This window comes from Ostrea edulis, chromosome 4, assembly GCF_947568905.1.
Source record: "Ostrea edulis chromosome 4, xbOstEdul1.1, whole genome shotgun sequence".
Lineage (NCBI taxonomy): Eukaryota > Metazoa > Mollusca > Bivalvia > Ostreida > Ostreidae > Ostrea > Ostrea edulis.
In genome coordinates, this window is record NC_079167.1 from 71,504,108 (window position 1) to 71,531,395 (window position 27,288).

A 27,288-nucleotide genomic window follows, 5' to 3' on the forward strand; every position below is an offset into this window, starting at 1 on the left:
GAGACATTATTATAATACAAAGGATATACATGTTTAAATTTATAACAAAGTTTTGTACTTGCAATATATAATTCAGATTGATTGTAGGCAACAAAACAGGAGATTAGAACATGACTAGATGTAGTGCAGTACATGTATACCATTGCCATAGCATATTGTACATATGTAATCATTTTAAAAGGTAGATGAAATGATGGAAATCTTATTCACAAGAAATAGATTTTAAATCACGTGTAACCTGATTTCTTGTTGAACGTGCCTTACTACCCTACAACTCATGTCACATACAGATAAAGTAAATGTAGGTCATTGTCGATAACATAACACAAACTATTTCTAAAAATATAATAAAATATATGTTGAGCACCTGATTTATAGACCCTGCATAGAATTTAAATCTGCAAAAAATAATCATAGATGTACATAAGTGGTTTATTTGTAATTTACAATTATCAAGAATACTGTAGTCTCGGCTTCTGTTTGTAATATGCTGAAACAATTTGATATGAAACCCTTTTGCAATTTTTCATGAATGGGACAAAAGATATTTTTATTAAATCTGCATTTATAATTTAAATTTATTTACACAGCCACAAGTCTTTTACAAGTCAGTATTTAACCATTTGTTTTCTCTTTCTCTCTCTCTCTCTCTGGTTAAACACCATAGTGACTTGACCTCTCTTCTCTCTCTCTCTCTGTCCTATTGGTGGTTAATTCTCTCTCTCTCTCTCTCTCTCTCTCTCTCTGCCCTATTAGTGGTGAAACACCAGTGACTACACATCATCACTTTACCTACAGGAGATTATTTTAAAACCATCTGTTTATATGCCCTCATTATCAGTATATAATGATTGACACTGAATTAATGATAAGCCTGCAGTTGTTCCTCATGAATGTAGGACACTTCAATAAATTCTGGTTACAAAAATAGCCTGAGTGCAACCTGTTTCCATGCTGACTTCCTAACACCCTTGCATAGAATGCAATTTCTCCAAACCACCTATACCTGCCCAAAAGTTGGACCACTGAATGAATGTGTTTTGTCTCCTATCTCATGCATAGAAGAAAGACATTATGAATTCCCAATATAAACCTGGAGCCATGTAAATAGGTCACTAGGTCACTGTGATCTGGGTTAGTGGTAAGGCCTCACTGGGGCTCGGTAGAGAGAGAGAGGTAGAGAGAGATTATTGTGTGTTGGAAACTTGAGCTGAAATAGGACCCTTATTCAGAAAATTCTGAAGGTAAGGAGAGTATGGCATAAGAAGGTTGTGTTCCACTTTGTACAATGACTTAATTGGTGCCTGATGGAGGATTTCTATAAATTGACTGAGTGCCGATAGGTAAGCTTGCGTATGTATGTTAAAGGTAAATAAAATGGATGCCACCATGGAGGAGGGGGGGGGGGGGGGGGGAGTTGCAGATGTATCATGGAATATGAATTTTATAAAATTGATATGCATGTAAATAAGAATTGTTATGGTCTAGGTCTCCTTTTGTACAAATGATCGCTAATTACCCCCAGTTAGCCTTTGGTTTTAAATCTGATATGAAAACAGAAAAAAAATTAAGTGCTTCTTTGTCAGTGTATAAAGTTTTAATAGAATATAATGAGATTAATGCATAATATTTCAGATTAATGCTAAATGACAGAGAAATTTATTCTTATTTTGATCCATTCATGTGTAGATTTTTTTTTTCTTTTGTTGACATAACTCTAGAGAGAATCAAAAATGTTGTCAGAGTGGATTTAGGACTTGTTCATTTATTCAATTTTCATGAATTGAAGGACATCAACTTAATTAAGTCAAGGAACATGGATCCCCCCTCCTTCAAGACCAAAAGGTGTCTTTTTCAGTAGACAATATCTGATTTTTATTTAGCAAAAAACTGAATGAGGCAACAAACAAAATACCAAAACAAATAATTTCATTACGAGGTATTAGAAAAAAAAATTGAATCCATCATCGGAGCACTTGGATTAGTAAATAAATGTTTCTATGACAAAGTAGGTAATTATTTCTCTGGTATCTATCAAATCATAGTTGTTATTAGGAATTTACTTACATAAAGGAATCAAGTAAATTTTATTGTTGATACAATATCTTTTTTTATATAATTCATGATGTATGAATGACTGGTATTATTTATGTCAAAATCACAACAAAGTGGGGACAATGACATGTAAATGAAGAAACTCCATGAGTGGAAAAATGTCCCGCTTTGATAGTAGTAGTTGGTTATGAAGACAAACCAGTAATTGTCAAATTGAGTGAATATTTAGTTCAAACTTTCAGAAAAAGAAGTGATGCTTTAAAACTGCAAAAACCATTATAGTTTATTATTCATATGTTGGTATTATATTGTCCATTTACTTGTGTATACACATGATTAGCAATTCATATATGTATGTACTCATTTCCCCAACATGCTACATCCACATGTAGTTTGCAGTCTATGTAACCTGTAGCTAATGTTGTAAACTTTCTTTCTTTTTTGAAATTTCCTTCTTTATAAACTCTTGCTAGCGCTGTTATGCCCTCTGGGTCCAAAATTGGAATAAAACTTATCTTATCTTATCTTGTCACTTCATGTTCAACTTTTAGCAATAAAGCATATATAAAATATATAAAAATATATAAAAATTCTATATGTTGATGATGAAATATTGGAAAGGACCTATATACTCTAAAAGAACAAATTGACATTTTACAAGTTTTATTGAAATGCAATTTTGTTTTGTAAATACAATCATCAGCAATCAGAGAAACAGTGTTTAGAGAAAATTATACATTATTAAGAATGTCGTGAATGATTTTAATAGATAAAATGTATCACACTTACGTATTGCAAAGAACTCCGTTTTCCATAGAACTGTTAAGTAATTTATGAATATCGATAACTCATTACAGTATTTTCACTACTTTTGATTTTATTTAATCTCTTTAATATTTTTTTTTAAATCTTCATTTAAGTAGATTTATATAAAATAAAATCTTGACTCTTTTTTACAGTTTCCTAAAGAACTGCAACATTTTTTCTCTCTCTGTGATCAATTGGCTGGAAATTTTCCATCTATCAAGGGCACAATCCAATTTATACTCAGGAGTTGATATTCATTTTTCATTTCTCCATCAGGAACAGGTGTCTGCAGTGTCTTCAGTGCAGCTGTCTCTGTCTTCTGATCAAATTGTTTTTCCTGTGAACTCCCTACACTGTAATTAGTGCACAGAGGTTTAATAATGTGATTTCAATGCCCTTCCGTCAGTGTGCAAAAGCCATCTGTGATGATTATATGTGATTTTGAGTATATTCTGTTTTGTTTCTAAGAACTTGCAGAAAGTCTTCTTTTTTTCTTTCTTTTTTTTTTTTATGATGTAGAGTCAAACCTATATTTAGCTGTTACAAAATTCAAAAATCTATAAGTTACCTCTGGATAGAAAATAAAGAGTTTTCATGTCATCCTTAACTGATAATACTCAGTTAGTAGAAAAATTAATTTCAGGATATGCTCATTTTCACGCCTTAATTATATTTCTTCGAGTAAGTAGTGTCTTCTTGGTGGTATTGAGTGTTAGACGTACTCTGTGATATTTGTCTAATAAGATGAGGTTTGAAGTAAAGGATATACCTCAGTAAGAATTTTTACCAAAACACAACATACCTATACAAGAAAACTATTAGTAAACTTCAAATCCATAATTTCATCAATGAGAATATTGTACATAATGCAAGTCTCAGCCAATTAGGCTAGTCTTCCAGCCCAGTCCTAGTTTTACTAGACTGGTCAGGCATTTGGAAAGACCTGTTGATATCAGGGGACACTCTGGAATTATCACCATGAAAATCCATCATATGATGGGGGTATGGGGGCCACATAGGCCCCCAATGGGTCCAGGGCAATGCCCCTGTAGTTGGTTTGGGGGGGGGGGGGTTGAAGCACCGAAAAAAATTGGGTTTCAGGCTTAAAATAAAAATTGATTTGTTTGATGTACTCTGACCGACCCGTGAAATTTGCCCTGACCCGATCATTTTTTCCGCACTTAGAAATTTTAATTTGCTCCCTGGAAAATAAACATTCTTCGAATTAGTATTAAACTTGATGCTATTTTTTTTTTTTTATTTGGACTAATTGTTTTACAGAATTCATGTTATCAAAATGTCCTTAGGGCGTCTTTCGGTTCTACTTTCACTTTGTTAATGACCATTTGTTTATCCGGGAACTTTCCAAACACTTTTCTATGTGAACGATCAAATATACCAAATCACAGCTCCAAATTACCACATTATCTACCAACAAGATAGAACAAGGAGCTACGAACTCCCCCGTCGAGGCCTGATCATATTTATGTACAAAAGTTTGAAAGTCGTTATTTAAAAAAAAAAATCACGTGGGATAGCGCACCAAAATTATGGCAGACCATGAGTCAGCGTTTATGTTGATGGTCTATATTTCTGAAAAGGCACGCATATTATTTTGATATGGGATTATTTAAAAGTTATGACGATTTAATAGGTGAACAACACTTTTACTTTGCTCTTAAACTGAAACACACGAATGGAACACGATCGTCACAACAATTTGAACGATGCGGAGAAGTCGGCATTAAAATTATATTGGGTAATATTAAAACTTATTGTAAATTGCTGTCATCATGCAATTCACTTGGATATTCATGGATCACATTAAAGTGTTCAAGTGATTGCTATTATGAATGTCGGAATCGACCGGTTTTATATATTTATTAACAACTGTAGAGGTCCTCATCCGTGACGAATGCAAAACGTCCTGAGTAAATTTCAGGAGACATTGAAAGATTTACGTGTATTATATACAATGTGTACAAAATGATCGTTCTAAACTCTATTTTGTCTGGCAGCGTTATGTGTTTAATGAAAACATAAGAAAATTTGTAAATCTGATTTAAAGGGAAAAAAAATACCGACCAACCTACCCGACTTGAAAAATGTGGGTCGGAGTACATCAAACAAAAATATTTTTAATGATGGCCTCAGGTGTTTTATAAAGCAATTTAAAGTGCTTTTGTGGGATATCATTCCTGAATTTTATTCATTTAATTCCTTTTTTTTGTTCCTTCTGTCTTTGAGACCAGAAATGAAATTAAAGTGTGCAAAAACATGAATGTGTTCACTTATTTTGAAAATAATGTTTCTGTTCACCACCTTGTTCAGTTTCTGTTTCAGCAAAAGTTTTTTTTTTCAATCTCGTTCCATTATGGACAATTTCTGTGTTTACGCGTGACAAGAATGTAAGTTTAGATTGTTTAGGGTCTATAAGCTAGGCCTTTTAAGTTCTTGGGCGACATGGCTGCATTTCAATGTATTAACTGGTATGATTAATGTATTAAATTTCCAATATTGTTTCTATGTTTTGAAAATAATTTTTTTATAAAAATGAATATTGTAGTTTGACTAGTGTATGTGTAATTATTATTCTGTAAGTCATGTACATTGTACACACAGAGATAGTGAAGAATTGCAATGAACGGACATAATGTTCAAGACTCCTCGGATTGTCTTACATTCAGAGATCCTCGCCTTGCAAAACGGAATAATTTGAGTCTGACTAAAGAAGTACGACTTTCGCAATGGACAAAATGCAAAACTCTGATTATCAAAAACAGAAAACTTAGGACTACTTTCATTTGTCAGCATGCTCAATCTGCTCTATAAGATCAGATGCACCTTTTTCATAACTACAGTGTCAATGGCACAAAGGTGAAGGCTAAAGTGATCCCTGTGGTACACTCTTCCTGTTTAAGATCTGTTGATACATGCTTCCTGTTTAAGATCTGTTGATACACACTTCCTGTTTAAGACCTGTTGACAAACCCTTCCTGTTTGAGATCTGTTGATACACACTTCCTGTTTAAAGTAGTGATTGCTTGGGTAACTGAAAATCAATTAATCTATGAATTTTTTAAAATTTTTATATATTTTGTAGTTGACAGTATTTGTAACTCATTTATGAAAGTATCAAATATGGTTTTCACGGGAATTGTGATGCTATCATGTTGTCATAGTAACCCCTCTTGTAGACTTTCCGTAATAAATTGTACAGGTGTTTCAGATGGTGTTTAAAATTGATACAAAGAGAGTACATGATACAAATTTTACATCAAATTGAAGTTAAAGCTTTAATCAATATGCAATTTGCATTAAAATATCTATTTGCTTTCATATGAAATAGAAGCACAGCTGCTTATGAGCAGTTTTGCTATTTTTAGAAGATAATTATTTGCCACAGCAGGCATATTGTTTTTGTCCTGTCTGTCATTCTGTAATTGTCATCCTGTCTGAAACTTTAACCTTGCTAATAACTTTTGAACAGTAAGTGCTAGAGCTTTGATATTTCACATGAGTATTCCTTGTGATAAGACCTTTTCGTGGGTACCAAATTTTTTGACCCTGTGACCTTGACCTTGTAGTTTGACCTACTTTTTGAAAACTTTAACCTTGCTAATAGCTTTTGAACAGTAAGTGCTAGAGCTTTGATATTTCACATGAGTATTCCTTGTGACAAGACTAGTACACATTTCTTGTTTAAGATCTGCTGATACACTTCCTGTTTAATATCTGTGTCAACTAAATTCTTTATTGTCCATTTGTACGACGTTTTAATGTTGCAACCAGGCTGAGACATGTACTATTTGCTGATCCATTGATTTAGATATACAGTGGACAAAAGTGCCAGAATAGTTAAATTTTTTGTATTGAATTATCTTTTTTCAAAATATTCATTTAAAGCTATTTTCAAAATAATTTCTATGTTTATAAAAATGTATTTACTATGGTTGCTAGTATCTTATTTATTACAATTTGAAAATAGCCCTTTATCTAATCATTGAAGAGAGTTGATAGTTTGAAAGCAAATGGTGGTAAATTACAGAGAATTGAGTTTAATTGAGTTTAGATTTTATGACATTGGATCAGTAATAATTTCAAATGAATATTTTAGAATAGGATCATATGATAAATATAGTGAATCATTTACAGCTGTGATACTTTTCTGTCTGTGACATACCATAATAGACATCAGTTATAGAGTTGAAACTGTTGATTTCTTTTGTTACAGATTTACCCAAGATTCCCCATCGCCTGGTGAACATCTACGTCGTTCAGCCGATCCTGTGTCATTTCTGTAAGTCGCCGCATGTCATTTCTTTATTACAAATGTAGATGCATGAAATTGCATATAACTGAGAAATGTATCGGCAACAAACCTGTGTATAGCAAACCCAGCTACAGTAAATACAGGTTATTGAAATTAACAAAGATGTTTATAACAATAACAGGATATTCAAATGCAGTCAACTTGATTATTAGAGAACTAAATTATAGTTAATTGTGGATGATTGCAAAGTTAGAAAAGTTTGTTTTTCTGGCATTGGGTCGGGTTACCAGACCCATTCCCAATCCAAAAATTACCAACAATTTCCCAATTCCCCAATCAAGTTTCCTTAAAATTTCATGCTTAAAGAGTCAGAAGGAAGTGATAATATTTTGTTTTTCTGTACACAATGCATACTAGAAATGTAGAATCTGAGCTGCAATGGTAATGAGAGATCTGCTTTTCTCGGAAAACTATGGTATGATAGATACATGTACCTTGTTGTACAAGGAGTGAGTGTTGCTAGTGTGCAGAAAAAATTTATGATCATAAAAACATTTATGAATCTTTACATGCATTAGAAGTATTATATTTATGGTTAAGTCTATAATTCATTGGTGTTTTGTGTGAAATTTGTATCCATGATGCTTATTTTGTGTGTTTCGTTGATTAGATGATTCGTCGAGTAGTGCAGAGCATATCACTTGTTCATTTGGTTAATAAGTGTAATTATAATTAAAATTCTAATGAAATACATTTAACTGTTAGAATTTTTTAGTGAGGGGTGAACTCATTGCCAAGATTTTGCCATGAATATAATCGAATATGATTTATTTCCAAATTAGGGCCCTCGCGGGCATACAGCATACATGATTGTTAACATTTCAATGTGCAATGTTTATTTTAAAAAATGACGATAAAAAAAAAGAGAACAAAACAAGAGCAAAATATGCACTATTAGTATGAGCAATGTTCATACATGAGACATTTTGAACATGATAATACTTATTTATATTATATGTAAGTACCACCGTGTATCCTAATGCAAAACAGTCAGAAATACACACAGGAAAAAAAAATATATATATATATATATGCATGTACATAACAACACTACATGTAATAATAGTAAAGGTAGTATAAGTACATATGATTAACTCCACTGTAATGCAAAAGATACCACGGGACGGTGCATTGGTACTAGATCAACATGTCATGTTTATAATGAGTGCATATGTATATAATAAGCATCAAGTAGTCCTTTTTCAAATGTCTCCACTTTGGACAATTTTTGCATCAATTTTCCCAAATCTATGGACCCAGGGTGAAAATGGTAGGATAACTCCTGAAAGTTATCGAGAATTGTAGTGAAATATAAAGGTTATAAGACAGTTAAAACAAGGAATTTTGATGTTTTGAGGTGCAGATAGCCACACTTCTCTTTTCGGGTATTTGTACACCTTTTTTTAGAGGAGTTTTACCACAATGCATTATAATACAGCTTGTTCTTTTAGATATGTACTAAGTGTATTTAAATAATTTTGTTTAATTTCCAAAAATAGTTCTTTACTGTCAGAACATGTCTGTCAGATAGTAAATTTGTTTTGTCATTCATCATCTGTTTCAACACTTTCATGGTAGTATATTTGTTTTATTCAAAATTTTTCAGTCATATTTTGTTTTAATAGCTTGATGTGAATGGCTGCTATGAATAGTAACATATTTGTGATTCATTTTTGACAGGCGAGGATTATATGTGGGGATGTGGACAGATCGGCAAAAAGTGTGAAGGTACGAGGGTTTTCTGGCTACTGACTAGGGAATACTGCAGAGTCTGTTGCTCAGTAATTTGGTTTTTGACCTGATGAATAAAATCTGTAGAATGCATGTACCAATGAAGTAGTTACCATATGAGCATTGTGTTGAATTGTATATCCACCTTGAGGGTTTCTTGATAAGAAATATAGCTCACCTGGATTTGAACTTACCTGATAAATGGATTGTGTACAGTGAAGAAGGGCTGTGATATGGAATGGCCTGTTCTTTTTAGCTTACCTGAGCCTTCGGCTCAGATGAGCTTTGTCCGTTGTCTGTCGTTAGTGACATCGACGTAAACTTTTCACATTTTCATCTTCTTTCCAGAATCACGGGGCCAATTTTAACCAAACTTGGCACAAAGCATCCTTGGGTGAAGGGCTTTCAAGTTTGTTCAAATGAAGGGGCATGCCCCCTTTAAAGGGGAGATAATCACAAAAATGCAAAAATATGGAGGGTTCATTTAAAAATCTTCTCAAGAACCACTGGGCCAGAGGAGCTGAAACTTACATGAAAACTTCCTGATATAGTGCAGATTCATTTTTGTACAAATCATGGCCCCTTGGGGTAGGATTAGCCGCAATAGAGGATCAAAGTTTTACATGCAAATATATAGGGAAAATCTTTAAAAAATCTCCTCAAGAACCACTGGGCCAGAAAAGTAGAAATTTACTTAAAAGCGTACTGACATTGTGCAGATTCAAGCTTGTTAAAATCATGCCCCCCCCCCCTCCCCCCTGGTTGTAGGATGGGGCCACAATAGGGGATCAAAGTTTTACATACAAATATATAGGGAGAAAATCATTAGAAATCTTCTCAAGAACCACTGGACTAGGAAAGTACAAATTTATACGAAAGCTGGACCATTTCAGTTTTACATGCGAATATATATGGAAAATCTTAAGATAATGTCTAAAGATTTTCCATATATATTCGCATGTAAAACTGGGTCCAGGTGAGCAATGTGGCCCATGGGCCTGGTGTCTTTCTGATACATGTATATCCAATGAGTAATTTGTTATTAAGGCCCTGTTAGCACTGTGTTAATAATGATATATTTATCAAACCTGTATATAATGTTAAGATAAAAATCATGAATTTAAAATCTAGTGAAAACATTTCATTTGGAAAACATACAAATAGCCCAGATGATGCAGTTTATTAATTAATGTTGTATGTTTTGTGCAGGATGTGGAAAATGTTGTCACAATAATTGTTGGAGTGCACCTGAGAACACCCACTGTCAGAGGGAGAGAGTGACCAACCTACCCATTACCTTCGACAAAGAGCAGGTAGAATTGGTCAAAAGCAGTGACCTATTTCACTTCTCCCCACTAACCAAAGAATAACAGTGACCTATTTCACTTCTCCCCGTAACCAAAGAATAGCATTGACCTATTTTACTTCTCCCCACTAACCAAAGAATAGCAGTGACCTAATTCACTTCTCCCCACTAACCAAAGAATAACAGTGACCTATTTCACTTCTCCCCACTAACCAAAGAATAGCAGTGACCTATTTCACTTCTCCCCACTAACCAAAGAATAGCAGTGACCTATTTCACTTCTCCCCACTAACCAAAGAATAGCAGTGACCTATTTCACTTCTCCCCACTAACCAAAGAATAGGTGACAGTTCAGAGCTTAAAGTTATTAATCCAACTTTTTATCTGGCATATTAGATAAGAAGTGGATCACCATTTTGTGACCAAAAGTTATGACAGTATAGAAAACAGTATATAAACATTTGTACTGAAATTCTGTGGAGTAAAACTTACACTGTAAAAGTCAAAACTGACAGGAAAAAGGCAGTATCTTTGACTTTCTTTTCTTTATTGCTTAGGATTTTGACATTGTAACTTCCATTCTAAGCAAATAAGATTTTAATGCAGCCCTTAATTTAGGTGTTGGCGACTTAAATTTGAGATCGACTAAATGCATTAGTACTAAAGTTGCCATCACTATAGTTTGTGGTTTATTTGTGGCCCTGTTACACACACACACACCCCAACTGCTGGTTCCTGTTAAGAGATGGTTAGATATAAAAGGTGTGCTACTGACTGCATGAACCTCATGACGGACCTGCCCTACATTTATTTATTGGGGGGAATCTTGAGACAGTTTGTGATGTGTCATATTGAGGTTTTAGAATGGTGAAGGACAGGCATGGCATGTCCTGATGATGTCATGTGTATGGAATTTTTTTTTTTTTTTTTACACAAAGCAAGAGACATCAATAAATTTTGAAGTCAAATATCTTAGTGCTGTGTATAGTATGGCAATAGTCACATTTACAACACTTTCTTAGTAACTGCAATAAATAAGATTTTAAAGATATTATTAAGATTGCTTAATTATGACCGATTTCTCTTACCATGGCCTAGTTTACAAGTCTGCAAACCAACAAATGGGAAATGTCGGACTCACAAGGTTGTGGTGAAAAATGTTCCATGTGATGAGGTTATGCAATAGTGCTTAAAAACACTGCATTTGATGTGTCAGATAAAGGTTGATATGCAGCAATTTTTGGCACTGACTCTCAAAGTCCGGGGTCTGCATTATTTTAATAGCTCTTCTGTATTTGAAGGGAGATAAAGCATTCCATGCTGCAAGCAATGCTTGCCAAACCTGTGGATGAAATGGGGCCAGTGTTCCCCTCAGTATTACTGGGGCCCCCTTTGCTTTTGAAGTGCAGCTTCAATAATTTCCTCCCCCACTTAATGGTAGAAATCATCAGATTCTTATCTCCCCAAAACCTTTCATGTAAATTTTCTTTCTTCGGATTTTCTGTTCATTTTGTAATAATTATTTCCTAATTCTTTTTCAAGGGTGTTATATATCACCCAAGGTCATATTTTTGACGAGAAATTTTGTATACCAAAGTCAGGTTTTGGGGGAGTTTTTAATATATATTTTTTTCAAATTCTCACCTAGGTCTGTTTTTTTTTTTAGCCGATTGAGAAGTGGAGCAACCGTAATGTTGTGGATCTTCTAGCATGTCTAAACCTCTACAGATATGCCCAGCTCTTCAAGGACAAGAAGATAAACGGAGCACAGCTCAAAGCAATGAGCAAGGAGGACTTGCAGGTCAGTGCATGTCGTTCATTAGATAAACAGAATTAGGAGGATGTAAGGCACTCCTGTGTTAAGACGATGACAGAGAGCTGAGGGAGGGAAGTGCTCTTTTTTATATAAAAGTCGAATTTGTTGGAAAGCTGATACTGTTGAATGGTGAGAAGTTGTAGGTAATTCCTCTTGATGTGTCTATTCTTAAACCTTGCTCATAACTTTGATTTACAATAAATAATCATCCCTAGCGTGCAGCCATGAAATAGAGTCACGATTTCGTATTGTTGTGATTGAACACACTGAGACCTAATTTTACTGAAACAAGTACATAGACTGGCATAAGATATTAAAGGAATTTACATAATAAGTTGTTTGCAGATTATTTAAGACAAATCTTACATTGATTAGGCCAATTCAACATAATTAGTAGATTATCATCCAGGGTCAGCAAAAAGTATGGGAAGAGTGGGAGGATTTTATTTTTTTATTTTTATTTTTTGAGAAAGATATTAAAGACAAACAAGTTTTTTTCCCCAACAGATCCGCATCATGTAATAGCAGATGGATATCAATCTATGCTATTTTCATACACTAATTCCAGGTCAAGCTTTAAGTTAAGGATATAACAGAAATATACCTAACTTCTTCAAGATTTACGTCGGTAAGAACGCGAGAAATTAAGAAAACCATATAAATCTATTTTCTTCACGTGACTTTTTACGTTCCTATACTGGAAATGTAAACAAGAAGTGTAAATACCGGAGTCGGACATGAAAATATTCCAGAAATCGCAAGTTTCGCAAAATAAAATTTTTTGGGGCGGGCCAATTTTTGAGGGGCGGGTGGGGATGATAATCTATCAATTAAGTTGAATTGGCCTTACTATGGGGTAGGTCAGAATCATGAGAAACCATCACTTTTGCCACTGGTAAGCTGAATTCATTTTGGATGTCTTGTTTCTAAACTGTGCAATAAGATTTGTCATTTTGGTAAGGTATTTGAAATAATTCTCTTGGTTTTAAACATTTGTAGTGTTGGGGTCAGTGACTCCAGGTCACTTAACACTATGCCCCAGATGGAGTTTATCTAAAAGAGTATCTAGTGGTGTTTTAGGAATAAAAGTCTGGCTGATGAACAGGAAGTAGGCCTAGAAAATGCTCAGGGTACATTAACTTTGATTTCCCATCTCGAAGCTAATGTATGGACCAAGACTGTTCTGCTCTTTAGTGCAATGAGGTCCATTTCCTGGTATTGTCATGACAACAAAATATATGTCTGTGTGTACCAGTGTTTGTTTTATCGTTGTCATGGATGATCCTTATTTTTTGTCGTTTTTCCATTTGATTATCTAGTGTAATATACATGCTATATGTGATGGTCTACTGCTTACGTAAACACATTGTAGAAATGTGCAACACTGAACTGATGAGGAAATGATACACCACTATTAGTACTTACTCCACTCAATAGGATAAAATTGATCTTCTCTTAAATAATTTGCATTTGAATTCATCTAGAAACGTGGTATAGTGTGAGTGTCCCATACCAGGTGTCAATGTGTTTATAATTGTGACAGGAAAGACTTCTCCTGGCTCTAAGTAGAGGTTGTCTGAAGAACCAACGGATGTAAGGCGGAGGAAATTGGAGCTGATAGCCACACCTGGGGCCTCTCAAAGGGGTTCATAGCACACCTTTAGGGCACAGTTAGAGATTCATGGGACACCTTGTTCACAGTAAGGGGTTCGTAGGACACCTTGTTCACAGTTAGGGGTTCGTAGGACACCTTGTTCACAGTTAGGGGTTCGTAGGACACCTTGTTCACAGTTAGGTGTTCGTAGAAGCTTGTTCACTGTTTGGGTTTTACACTCGACTGTAAATTAAGGTACATTATCTATCTGTAATTGTTCAGATTCCCGAAGTTTGGATGTACTTTTCCTGTAAGTAACAAAAGAATAGAAATGTTTATGATAAGATATAATTACATGTACTAAAGTTACTTAGAATAGAGGAATATGTTATTTTCACTTCTTGGTCTTTTAACTTGATGGCAGCCAGAACAAGCATTGATGTGGTGATGGAGATTGCGATCTACCATCAGTCTTATAGAGCTTATCATCTCCCACCAAGGAAAAATCATTTACAGAATACTGCCCTCTGCAAGAGAAAAAAAAGAGAGTAGGTTTTTTTTTCAATTGATAATCGATATTCCCTCGCTGTTGTTGATAGCCTTAGGACAAAGACAGAAAATGACCCAGTATCCGAGGCATGAACTTTGACCTCTGGCTCTTTCTGCCCCCAATCTTTCATTTAGATTTTGCTGTGATCATGATGAAAGGAAACATATAGTACAGCATTATGCTATTTAAGAGATGCGCTGATGATAGAGGGAGCATTTGATGGCTATTACTGATGCAGTGATGGGGGGTGTCTGTACTCTAAGCCAGTGTCAGCTGTTGTGGTATGTTTGGGGAGCCCTGACTCATATCTACACAGCTTGTGGAGTCTGACAATAGGGAGAATTCATTCATATATAGGTACATGTAAATTTATGCCTGCAATAGAATCAAAGATAATGACTATAATTATCATCAGAATGGAGAGTTGTTTTACATGTAAGTCATCTTCATTTTACTGTTAACATAAAACAGGATGTGGTCCGTAGAATCGCCTCAGGGCGATCTCGAAGATTGTATCGCTCTATCTGATACTGTTTCATCAATTTTCATGCACATAATATTTTGTTGGTCTTGCCAGATTCCTGGACAGATAGCTATTATTCCCTTAAAAAATAAAACTGAATGTGCTTCATTGATCATTTGATTTCATGGTCTTGCTCAATCATAAAATGAAAAGATATTGGTGTTCAACTATAAAAATAACAAAATTCGGGGTTCAAGGTGTATAAGAAGAAGCGCAAAATTTAACATTTAATAATGAAAAAATAGAACCTGTAAGTAAAATAATTTATTATTCAAGGAGTCTTGATATTCAGATTGAAAATATGATCTTGCCCATGCAGGAACTGTGTATTACACACACACACACACACACACATATATATATCAGCTAGGAAGTTGTTGAAGTAAACCATATTCCCTGTGTCACAGATAAAAATAATTGGTTTTAAGAATTTTTTTTTCAGTGTCAGATTTATTAGTTGGATGCATGTGTCACACAGAAAAGAAAATTTCATGCACAATATGCATGTATATATTCACATTTTCAATGTTTTTACTTTTGATATTACTACAAATTTTAATGAAAGCCATTTCCTGATTGCAATTGTAAACAACGCACATATGAATACAGATAAATGTCGTACATATATTTTAACAGTTTGGAATTCCAAAAGAAATAAAAGTAGAATGTAAATTTAAGTTTTGAAAATAACATGCTTCAAGAAGTATGCCAGATGATGCATCCACGGGTTATACCCTCGTGTATTTTCAGACTTGAAATTTATTATCTTTTGAAAATACATGTAAGATTATATGACTAAGTATCCTTTGCACATGCACATAACTGATGAATTCACAGGGACACAGAGTTCTGCATCAAATCATCCATTAGCAAAGTCATCAAGTTTAGCCTATTTAAGATGAATAAAAACTTGAAGTGTAGTCGTCCAGGAAATCATGCTGAATATCATCAAGAACTTGATAGGTTTCCCGAGTAGATCTAATCATTTACTTGTGCAAGATTAAGAATATAGTAGAAACTCAAACTTAATATGTTATAGATATTTGTGAAATTGTACAGGTTTTGCTAGATTGTGTATTTATGGTGACTTTTGTTGACTGTCTCTTCTGTTCTAATGAATAGGATATACACATTGTTCCCAACATTTAGAGGAAGAAGTCTATTGTGTAATTGTATAAGCACAAAACAAGATAGAAGTAATACCAAGACAAGGATAAGCAAACTTAATACACATATTCTGTTGTCATAGTAGGGTTGTTGTATGGTGTGATGTATGTGTGTATCAGTCTATGTGTCTGTCTGTTCACCCATCAACATTTTATGGAAAGGATAGAAAAGAATACTCATGTGGCTAGGATAATCAAACCTGGTACAGAAGTGCCTGTTATTTCTCAGGGCTAAAGGTGAAAGTTACACTTTTGTAATAATGAACGAAAAACAGTACTAAGAAGACTAGGATGAACATGTTTCCCTGCAGTGTTCAGTGGTGGATCCATGATTTCTGAAAAGGGGGGGGGGGACACCTGTGAAAGTTGAGTTATTTAAACCCAATTAGTAAAATTCTCAACCATTTTGGGTGCCAAATCTTGAGTTTTCACTTCATATATATATACCAGTAACGCATTGTAAATTCGTGGCGAAAAAAGCCCCGCCCCCTTCTTTCCCCTAAATCTGCCACTGGTGTTGGTACCAAGTCAAGTTATACTGTATTGGTGTTGCTGTTTAACAAAGTCGTCTGAGAACTACCATTTTAAGATACACTTTGATATAAGAAAAAGTACTGAAAAAACATGATCTGAGCCCTTTTGGTTTCTTTGGATGTTTATTTTCCGTAGGCATTGCTAGTTCATTCTTGTGTGTGTGCTTGTACTCGTCATTATATCAAGTGTTGACTGACCTATTTCTGATGTAATACACCGAAGATCCCCTGCTTTATGCAAAAAACAATAGCAGTGATTAATTTTATCAATATTTAAAATTTTGACACAAGGTTTTGTCAGCTGCGTTTTTCATTTTGACGTCATAAATGGTTCAAGTTTTGAGACACCTTAAATGATTTTCTGTTTCAATGAATTTTGTTAGTAATAATGTTCACTCTGCTCTACTTCCTTTGTTTGACTTGCTGCCATAATGTGCAAATATTTACATTTGCAACTGTTTTCTCTGTTAAAACCCTTTGATACTTCAATATGTTAATTCCCCATATACACAACTGAATATGTAAATTTCGCATTTGCATGCAAATGAGTGACATCAGTGGGTGTGGATCGTGGAAATTAACATGGAAGTATATTTCTATTAGGCAGTAGTTTTGATATGTTGATTTTTTATTTTCATTTTTATTTCAAATAGATCTATATGGAATTGTTTTCTAGTTTGTTGGATATGTGAGGTGATGTGAGTACAATGGAAAAAGTGATAATGTAGCGTCACCATAATGCAAATTATCACATTTTCCCTGGAGTCATTGTAGTTAATAACCCCAGATACCCAACAAAGTAGACAGTGATTCTTAGTCTTGTAGCATAGATAGTGGGGCTGAAACGATACGCCCCTTCATGATACGATACGTATTGCAATACTTTTTGCCTCGATTCATTATTTTCAATACGATACATTTTACTTAAGAAACCAATAATAACTGAAGGAAAAATTAATTTGCCTCGATTCATTATTTTCAATACGATACATTTTACTTAAGAAACCAATAATAACTGAAGAAAAAATTAATTACAAAGATTCACAGTCATAATTTTAAAAGCAAACTGTTTCCACACCGCAGTATGGTAAGATGCCTGGTGGCTCTGTAGTTAAACTGATTAATATTATTGTTTTTGGTCAGACTCAAGGCAAACAACAGTCTGATCATTATCAGACACCATTTTATCCCTCATGTAAAAATAAAAAGTACAGGTCAAGCCCAATGTATTTTACTGAATCCGATTTTATAAAATGTATTGAATCGAAGATCGAAGCAATGAATCGAACATTGAATCGAGCATTTACATTGAACAGTATCAATATTTTGGTGAATCGGTTCAGCCCTAATAGATAGGTATGATATTGCAGTACATATGTACTGATTTTACCTGTGTGACATTTACAGGTAGTGAAGCTGATAAAGCAATAGGAAATCTGATAAATGGAAAATGATGTTAGATGTAAAGTATGATTTCTATTTCAAAACACAGAAGTATCATGTTAGTTCTGACTCCATGAAAGTCTGACAAGGGAACACACACATGGGAACTTATTTATAAACTTGATATTGTGATGAGAATTATTGGGACGATATTTGAATGAGAAAACTTACCAGTTGGAGATGCCATTAGTTGAGGTCAGTTTCAGTTGAATAGTGAAGTGTGTGTTAAATGTTACAGTCAGTACTAGTGAAATACGTATTTCATGTCATTAATCAGTGAATGAAATATGTAGTACATCAAGTGGTGATGTAATCAGTCATGTCATTCTAACTGAATGAAGTCGCACACAAATAACAGCTAGACGTCGTGAGGCCCTAACAAAGATTCCCCCTCCCCCCTTTCAATTTGGAAAGAAATGCATGTACTCGTACATAAGTAATTGCTGCATGTATTTCTCTCAGGGGGAAAGGGTATTTCTACTACTTACCTACCCTGACTAGTCTAAATGAATGTATGGAAAGGGGCGAATAAACAATGTTTGAATACTTCACAACTTTGATTTTCAAGAAAAGTTCTGTGATTGAACAAAAGTTGTAGTGCATGATGGAATGTTTATAGAGTCCATAAAATATGATTATTATCAACTTACATTCCCTGTTAAATGTAATGATAGTATTTCAGATTTCTCACTTAGTTCCTTATTTTTCATCATTGGCAGTGTGATTGACATGTCGAATCAAATTAGACACATGTTGGATATGAATTTTGTTTATGGTTGTGTATTGTTATATATGTAGAATATCTTAGAATAATGGTCTGAAGATTGACGGGTCTTCCTCCTAATGTTTTTTTGTGAATGCCTGCTGATTTATAGAAGAATACTAGCCAAATAAATTCAGTTGTGAGTCTGCTGACAGTGAGAAATTTATTCCTAAGAACAGGTTACCATTAAGATTTAGTGACAGTACTGACATTTTGTGGTGTTCTAGGTGAAAATAACCTTGTCCATCTGGGCACTATGCCCACCCCACACTCCTGTCTGTGGTTGCCACGGAGACCTAACAGCTGTCTTAGATAAGGTCAATAAAAAAAAACCTGGAGAAGTGGAAACCAAATTGACCTGTGTTCATTCTTGGGGCATATTGAAAAAAAAAAGATATGCTTAGGTCGCAGGCTTCAGCTTGATTTAGGTATCCTAGCTGACAGCATTTGTCCAGGTGGGAAAGCAGACTCACCTGGAGAGGAAATATCCCCTGGTACCAAATGACAGTTGACCTGGTATGAACATCTGTGAACTAACTCTGACCCACATCATGCATCTATTACTTGAGATGTGTAAGCTATTCTATGTACTAACTGACTTAAAAGCACTGTATCTGCAAAAATCTTTGATACCATCTGCAGAAAATAGCAGACCTGTGCTTTGTCTTAGTTTTGGCATTTTTAAAATCTAGTGTGATAGTTCAAGGAGATCCATAAAAGAGATGGGTTGTTGTTCTTTTTTCTGTCATTGGAGGAGGGCATTGTGTGACTGGTGGGGTTTAATGGTGTACAACAGATTAATTGGAAGCCACTATTTATATTACGTGAGTATGTCAGTAGGGGCGTGAGATCCGATCCGATCCACCACAGATAAAGCACAATGCTATAGTCGGGCTGATGTCTTTTTATGGAGGTTGATTTTAAATCTTGCAGTAATTAGGTCGTAGTTTGGACAGATCTCAAAGTGTGCTGGATTCTTCCAGACTTCAATCTTAACTTCAGATTGTACCCAGTGTCTGATGTATTCCTGATGTGTACTTTGAAGTTCATTATCTCCTTGTGTAATCCTGAAGCCATTCATTATAGAAAAATCTTGCATACACAACATTATGCTAAACTCGGTTCTTAGACTCTACCATTGCACAATTATTCAGCTCAGCGACTATCAAGTTCCACTCTACAAAAGACCTCTGACAATCTATGATTATTTTCTTCTGTTTCAATTTTATAATATATGCCTCATTCATTAGCTTTCCCAATTTGGTAATTAGGATACACGAGATGTCCTAGATGTTATTATGTGTACATACATTTATGCTCTATCCTCCAAACAGCTATTTCATTATGTAGTCCAACCTTATCTGTCCTTGGAATATACTGTATTTGCGTATTTTGATATGTATACACAATTTATCACGTATTACTTGTGATGAAAGCCCTTTAGAAGATATCAATCTATAGAGTATTAGCCAGCAAGTTTTATGTGCCCATCTTTAGACAGGGTGTATTATGGTACATGCACAATGATGTCTTTTATGTTCCCTGTCACATATCAAGCTGAAACTTTCTGTGTAACTTCTCTGTATGCCAGTTTTCAAGTTAGGACCTTATTTTACAGAGTGTATAGGTATTGAAGTTGTGCGTGTGTGGCAAAGATTTTGATTTGTTGTTAAACAGATGAAGTTTGAGTTTAGGCCCTATTGACATATTTTTGAATGAGTTACAGACCTTGAACTTAGCAAATTTCAGGGATTTGACATTTTTTGTGAACTTTTTTTACTATCCCTGCAGTTATTGATTTGAAAATTTATACATGAACTTTATCAATGGGTTGCAGATCAAATTCTAGTTGGGCTTTGCTGAACTTTTTTTGAAAGAGTTATGGACCTTGAATTTTGCAAATTGTATGTATTTGATAGTTTTCCAAACTTTTTGGGGTTATCCTAGCAGAATTAATTTGAAAATTTATGCATGAACTTCTATCAAAGGGTTACAGCTCTAGTTTGAGTTTGAGCTTTGTTGACCGTATTTAAAAGCATTATGGACATGTCTCCTAGTAATGCTTGCCATCTCAATGATTGTAGTACAGTCAAGTTTTCATTGGTTTGAAATTTTTTTTTTAATACAGTCAAATTTTGGGAACTATTTTACACACAGAGCTCTTGGTTTGTCTATTTACCTCCTGTCACGTCTTCTAGGATCTTAGTATTTATTACAGATATTAAACACTTTGCTTTGTGCAAATAATACACCTTAAATATAAAGCTTGTGATGGGTGTATTATATACTGTTTCAGGTACTCTTATACTTGGACTGAGACAAAATACTGATCTTGGTCACGGTGTAGGTTGGTGAAATTTGCATGTCGGCGTAGTAAAGTTTCTCAGTTGCTGGTCTCTTCTGACATACAAAATTCATGTCAGCTGTACTTTGGCCATAAGCCAGGTGTTTTTTCATAATGGCTTTTAAGGCACTGTTTTTGATCAACTTTTGATGAAAGAAATTGTACTTTTAGAAGAGTATTGAATTATGTTATCTTAGTAAAGATAATACTTATAGGAAGTGGGTATTGATTTAACTGACCAAATTCCAAACAGAAACACCTCATCAAATTTATAGCGCTGTTATTGTGTTATGTATGTAGTGATAACTACTAGCGTATCCCACTTTACTTGGATTTATACTGATTGCAGTGTGAAATTTAACACATGACTATTGATACCTAAATTGGAAGAGAAATATCTAATACTTATAATTGAATTTCACTTGTAAAACACAATTTGATTGGTTTTAAGTCGATCCCGCCATTTAACGTCCTAGGAATCGGGTCACAATACATTTGGTTTCCATTTTATTGCTATAGCAATCTTGCTCAGTGTATCATAAATTTTTTTTATATTTTCTTTAGATCTATTTATCATTTAATAACATCAAATGCAGTTTACTTAAATTGAATTATAAGGATTAAAAGACATATATTGACTGATTTTCTACAATATAAAGTAAGGTGGGATAATGTATGCCCATTTTATCGTGGTTTATAATGCGTAACTCAACTTACTTTATTTTGTATAAAATGAGTAGAGATTATCATCATTCCTTAGAAATAAATTTTAGAAAGTAACCCCTTTTGACTGTCTTTCTAAATTCAATTCCTGATTCTGATTGTCCATTGTTTCGACTTTTGTAGGATATTGGCATTAAAGATCCGTTTCACCAGTCAGCTCTCCTAGTGTGTTTCGATGAACTTTGTGGACGGGATTCTGATGAGGTAAGAAAAGAAATTTACCCAGCAGTTGTGTACTGCTTTGTGTTGCTCCATTCATTTCAGTCACACATATTGGTTTATCAGTCAGACTCGCCCAAGTGGAAGAGTAATTTTTGAATTGATGTGTCAGAAGTTTATTGTTAAGGGATTTCATAAAGAATGGAGGGTGGGTAGAAAATGTCATGCAGTAGTGCATTTTATGGATATCAGAATGATGGAAGTCATTATTTTATATTAATAGAGGTTCCTAATATACCACCTTGCTATTTTTGGTGCCAATTAGTAAACTCAACACCACCACCCCCACACTAATCTCAGCCGAGATTCGGCTTGGCAGGTTGAGCCGGATCTAAACAGAGATTACCCCTACCCCAATTTTTTGCTCTTAACACTTACATTGTGAAGGTTTTTTTTTTTGGTTTTTTTTACACACACTTGAGAGAAAGATGCAGATTATAGTGATTTTGTCTGATAATTTTATTTGCTGTCAATTCTATGGAGGGAAATTTTTCATCATTAATTTGCTACCTTTCATTATTACTTTATTTCCGTCTTGGGAACAGGAAACTAATGAGGAGTTCTCTCTGTTGTTAGTTGAACTGACTATTCTCCATATAGTCTGCTCCCAGTCTTTTAATGGCCCTAGGGAGCTGTCTGCAAGCTATAACTAATCTGTCAGCAAGTTACTGGACTAATTAGGTCAACACTTTGTAATTAATGACCTACAGGGTGGTTTGCTATCCATCACCACCCCGTGGGCGGGGCCCCAGAGCTGTTATCTAGGTTAATAGGACAGCTGTGATTGCCAGTTACAAAGTGCTGGATAATCAATAAAGGTCCCCAGTATGACACCACCTTCTTTCTCCTGTTTGCTCAAAAGATTAGTGAACAGGATTGTGACCCATTTATTGTTTGTCCTACTTAAGGGCAAAAACCACAAAAAAGAGATAAAGAAATAGTCTGTTTAAATAAAAATTTAAAACCACACTCAGGAGAGAAATTTCCCTTGAGGCCTCTGCTGTATTTTGTAGGCCATTATGCAGTTAATGCTCAGGTGAAAAGCTTGATTTTACCTATGTGTGTTGCTTGCTTGGCATTCTGACAATAGCTTACCACTGCTCTGCAAGAAACATGACCTCTCTCTCTTGGCAGGTAGCCAAGTGTATTATTATAACTGGAGAAATCTAGGTTAAGCGGAATGGCTGCTGGTTGGCTGAGGGGCTGACCTACTTAATCAGTCAGCTGCGAAGCGCTGCTGTCTAATGTTCATAGGAGTTAGCCCAGTGTAGTGAGTGTGTGTGTGATTGTTATACCAGGGAGAAATATATAGTTCTATATTGAGGGATTTTCCAACACTATTTCTTGTTCTGTGTATTGAAAAAGATAACATTTTCATGATATTGGAATAATTTTTTGGGATGATTTTGATGTGGATGTGAATTTTTGCCCGGTGTTACATGTGGATGAGATTTTTGTGTGGAGTAGTGGATGGGTGGAATTGTGGAATAAACCATGTATGAGTACACCCCTCCGGTGTCCACAGCATGTTCTACCCCATGTCAGTTTTGTGATTTTTATACACAGCAACCTTATGCCACCAGCCTGCCACCACCACCTGGGACTCAGTGTCTTGACATGGAAGGTAGGCCTTTTAAGTCTTATATTGCCTCTAATATGTTTTCTTTAGTAAATCTAAACTAAAGGATGTAGTCGTAGTTTTTTATTTTCTTCGGTAAAAAATATTTTCTGATATAACAAAGGAATCGCTGTAATGAATTAGGTTCATGAATTGAATATTTTTTGACATGGATGGTGCATGAGGCATTCGTTATGGATTCAATCATTGAAGATTTTATCATAAGAAACTTGAGATGATTTATACTAGATGTGATAGAATTAGATTCTATATTTCAGTTTTTGTGACAAGCAATGAATAAGAGAGCTATAGAGAGAACTGTGACGCCGAACAGATCATGCTCGGTAGTTCACCTAATACTTTAATCATGGCAGACCATTCACTTCTCTGTAATGGCACACCGAATTAAAAGCATGACGTGGTTTAAATTGCTAAGAATGAAATAAAAAGATTAACCTTAATTTTACCCCTATAAATAGCAGGATAATTCCTTGGTTAGGTACATTTAAGCTCAGCAGTGGCTGAGATAGAGGGCGATAAGGAAGAGGGGTGTAAAATTGGCAACAGTATGGGAGCAATGTGGTTTTAAAAACGCATGTGTAGAGAATTCAGTGTGATGAGCATCCCACTCCATTTTGTCATGATAATGCCAGGAATTCTAAGTCTGCGCCATTAAAATGGAATTCTAACATCGCGCCATCGAAATGTGCGCCATCGAAATGGTTCTTCTACGGCAGGGTACTTGAAATTCGGGTTTTGTTTTAATTACCTGAAAACTTACCATTTGTAGAAAACACTTTAGTGATCAAGATTTTTTAGTGTACTGACTTGATCAAGAGGAGTTCTCAAATAATTAACAGATCATTGATAACATTTGTTAGATTTTGCACAATTGTAGGAATATTATGATATGATATGATTAATTCCAAATTAGGGCCCAAATGGGTATAACACTGAACATAGATGATTCAAATCACAAGTACAATGCAGGACTGAGTTCCAGTACACAAATATATATATTTCTTGTGAGCACACTTGTGTTTGATAAACTATTACATGAATTTTAAAAGTAAATAATTTGTTTAAAACAAAAATTTTCCATGTGTGATCCACAATTTTAATAATTCATTACCCCATCACAATTAGGTTATGAGTCATAAAGTATGTCAGGCTGTTTGACGTAGAATGGGGATATTTATAGATTTGATTTTGATGTAATGCCGATAGCTTGTTCCTATTATTAGGTGTCTTTTATGTCAGATAGTGCTACTGAAGAGAAAATGATCTGCGTTTTTTGTGAACATCTCAAGGTTTCTTACGTGATTTGAGTGGGTTCATTCAGCATGGATAGATGCACTCAATTTTTTTCTCTTTATTGCATTCAATACACAAAGCATTTTTGTACAAAAAAGAATAATTAAAAATAAGTTAAATCACTTGGATTGAAAATGACATTTTTCTTCCAATATGATATTGTGCAAAGGAAAGAGAGTCCATTCTCTGTTTTTAAGTAATGAATATTCATTAAAGTTTAGTTGTCTTCCTTTTCAGCCTCTGGATGCGGCGGTGCAGGGGCCTCTGAACAGCATCGCTTCTCCGAGTACAGCTTTTCCTCCATGCAGCGATGCCATCTTTGTGACAAGTTTCTGTATGGCCTGATGAGGCAGGGCCTCCAGTGTAGAGGTAATGTGTTCCTCAGTGAACAAAATCTTCTCCACAGTGTTTTAGCTAGAAATTTTGATGTCACTCTGCAAAGCAAAGCCTCCATTTTTCCAGCTGGTTTTGGCTGTATTGTGTATTATTTATATATTTATACCCTTGGGAAATATTGTTTATATGATTACAAAATCAAAGTTATGTACCATTGTGAATGGTTTGGGCGAATAAATGAAATGAATGAAGTTGTTGACTGCGGGTGTTTAAATATTAAGTTAATTTTTTGACAGAATGTGGAATGTGCTGTCACCGGTACTGCTCGGCCACTCATCAAACTGAGTGCAATGTGCCAAAACTTGAGAGATTAAGGCGACCAAGTTTCTCTCAGAGTAAGTCCCCAACTTCATATTAGTTAAGAATTCATCTAGAAGATTTTGTGTGGAGTTTGGTCTTGTTTTCTGCTGCTTTCTAACTCTTGACTTTACCTTGTAGATTCCAGTTTTGGGGCAGAGTTGACAGAAGAAGTACCGAAGTCTCAGTATGGAGCACCGTGGGTCGTCGTCAAATGCACAGAAGAAGTGGAGAAATGGTGCCGCAACCACCGTAAGCAAATTTTGATTATAACAAAGATCATATCCCTGTCTAATCGTAACACTATGTGTAAACAGTTTTTTAGATGGAAATCAAAATGAATTTTTTAAAGAAATCCAGATGCACACATACCATTGCTGTTTTGTGTCTCACCTAACATGATTTTTATTGCTGGAGTTAAATTGATAAGTTGGCAAATTTTTTTATTGAAAGGATTCCTCCTAAAAAATTATTTATACTGCCTCCTTCAGATTTTTCTAACATGACTTTCTTTTATTTAATATTGAACAGAGGCAGAATCTCTAAGTGTGTACAGAATGTTTGCCAAAACAGAAGAAATAAATGCCATCAAACTGGAATTCAATATGGGTAGGTGTTCATAGTTATTGAAGAAATCTTCTATGTATTTTTTTTTTGCAGTGTCAGCATCACTGTGCTCATTTACGGGAGTGACAGTTAGCCGATTGTCAGAGTATTGATTGAAATTTTCCATTTTCAGTAGATGACCCTTCCCAGATGAGCCTTGGTTCCCACAATGTCCACTGTGTGGCAGGGGTGCTGAAAAAATATCTGAGGGAGCTCCCTAATCCTGTGATCCCCGTGGAAATGTACCCCCATTTCATCTTAGCAGCCAGTGAGTAAAACCAATCCCAGCTAATGCTTGATTACAGAGATTAAAGGAAATAACAAGTCTTCTGTGACCAGCTCACAACTTCAATCTCCGTCTTCCTCTTCTTCAAGTTGACATTCAAGTTCGAGAAGAAATGCTAACACATACTTTAGTACACTAAGTAGGTGCATTGAGCACGCAAAGTAACTGACGAGGTTGATTCTGACCTTGACCTTGTTAGGCAGACCACACACTGAGCCTGTATGTCTCTGTGCAGTGAACCCCGAAGTGAGTGCAAAACTGGGGAAAAAACCCACAAAATCCTGACAATTCTGACACTCGCTGCCAGTCACATATCTATGTTTAAAAGGGAACTCAAAAAACTTCTAGGCTAACCTTTTTGTATATTCTCCGTGTGGTATCTAGTAAATAATGCGGTGTCTCTAAGCACCAAATAAAAATGTGGTACACATGTAAACCAAATTTAATTGGCATTTCATTTCGTAATTCATGACAAAGAGCAATGTTTTAATGGCTTTTCAAAGAAGCAGGTGACCTAGAAAACGAGATTCACACTAACAATACCTGTACAGAATGTCAAGTGAAGGAGAAGAATATCTTGTATTGTAACCAACAGCATGTCCCGTCTCAACCAATTACTCCAGAGGAATTTCTTCTAATCTTGTTATTAAATTCCAGAGAACCCCAGCTCTCGGACACTCTCTGACCTGATTGATGGGCTACCCAGGGACCACAAGTCCACTCTCGAGTACCTAATGGCCCACTTTTTGAGACTGTGGCAGATCCAACATGAGTCAGGGGTGGCAGACGGACTAGACAAACTCTCCCATGTCTTCTGCCACATTCTGCTGAGGCCACCGTGGGAAAGAATTATGTAAGTTGCACA

The 27,288-nt window shown here is 35.1% G+C and overlaps 1 protein-coding gene across 5 annotated transcripts in view; it reads left to right on the plus strand.

Annotated features, from left to right (window-relative positions):
* LOC125669491 (phosphatidylinositol 3-kinase regulatory subunit alpha-like) overlaps positions 1 to 27,288 on the plus strand; it is a 60,492-nt gene that overhangs the window by 27,316 nt on the left and 5,888 nt on the right. For 4 of the 5 annotated variants that reach the window (XM_048904023.2, XM_056163678.1, XM_056163679.1 and 1 more), the window contains 12 exons: positions 7,097 to 7,162; positions 8,876 to 8,923; positions 10,136 to 10,239; positions 11,899 to 12,033; positions 21,811 to 21,891; positions 23,473 to 23,530; positions 25,076 to 25,207; positions 25,471 to 25,569; positions 25,673 to 25,783; positions 26,063 to 26,140; positions 26,271 to 26,405; positions 27,081 to 27,276. In XM_048904023.2, the coding sequence (XP_048759980.1) occupies positions 7,097 to 7,162; positions 8,876 to 8,923; positions 10,136 to 10,239; positions 11,899 to 12,033; positions 21,811 to 21,891; positions 23,473 to 23,530; positions 25,076 to 25,207; positions 25,471 to 25,569; positions 25,673 to 25,783; positions 26,063 to 26,140; positions 26,271 to 26,405; positions 27,081 to 27,276 (1,243 nt within the window). Of the gene's footprint in view, positions 1 to 1,203; positions 1,245 to 7,096; positions 7,163 to 8,875; positions 8,924 to 10,135; positions 10,240 to 11,898; positions 12,034 to 21,810; positions 21,892 to 23,472; positions 23,531 to 25,075; positions 25,208 to 25,470; positions 25,570 to 25,672; positions 25,784 to 26,062; positions 26,141 to 26,270; positions 26,406 to 27,080; positions 27,277 to 27,288 lie in introns of those variants that run through there. The other variant, XM_048904025.2, reaches the window with a different exon arrangement.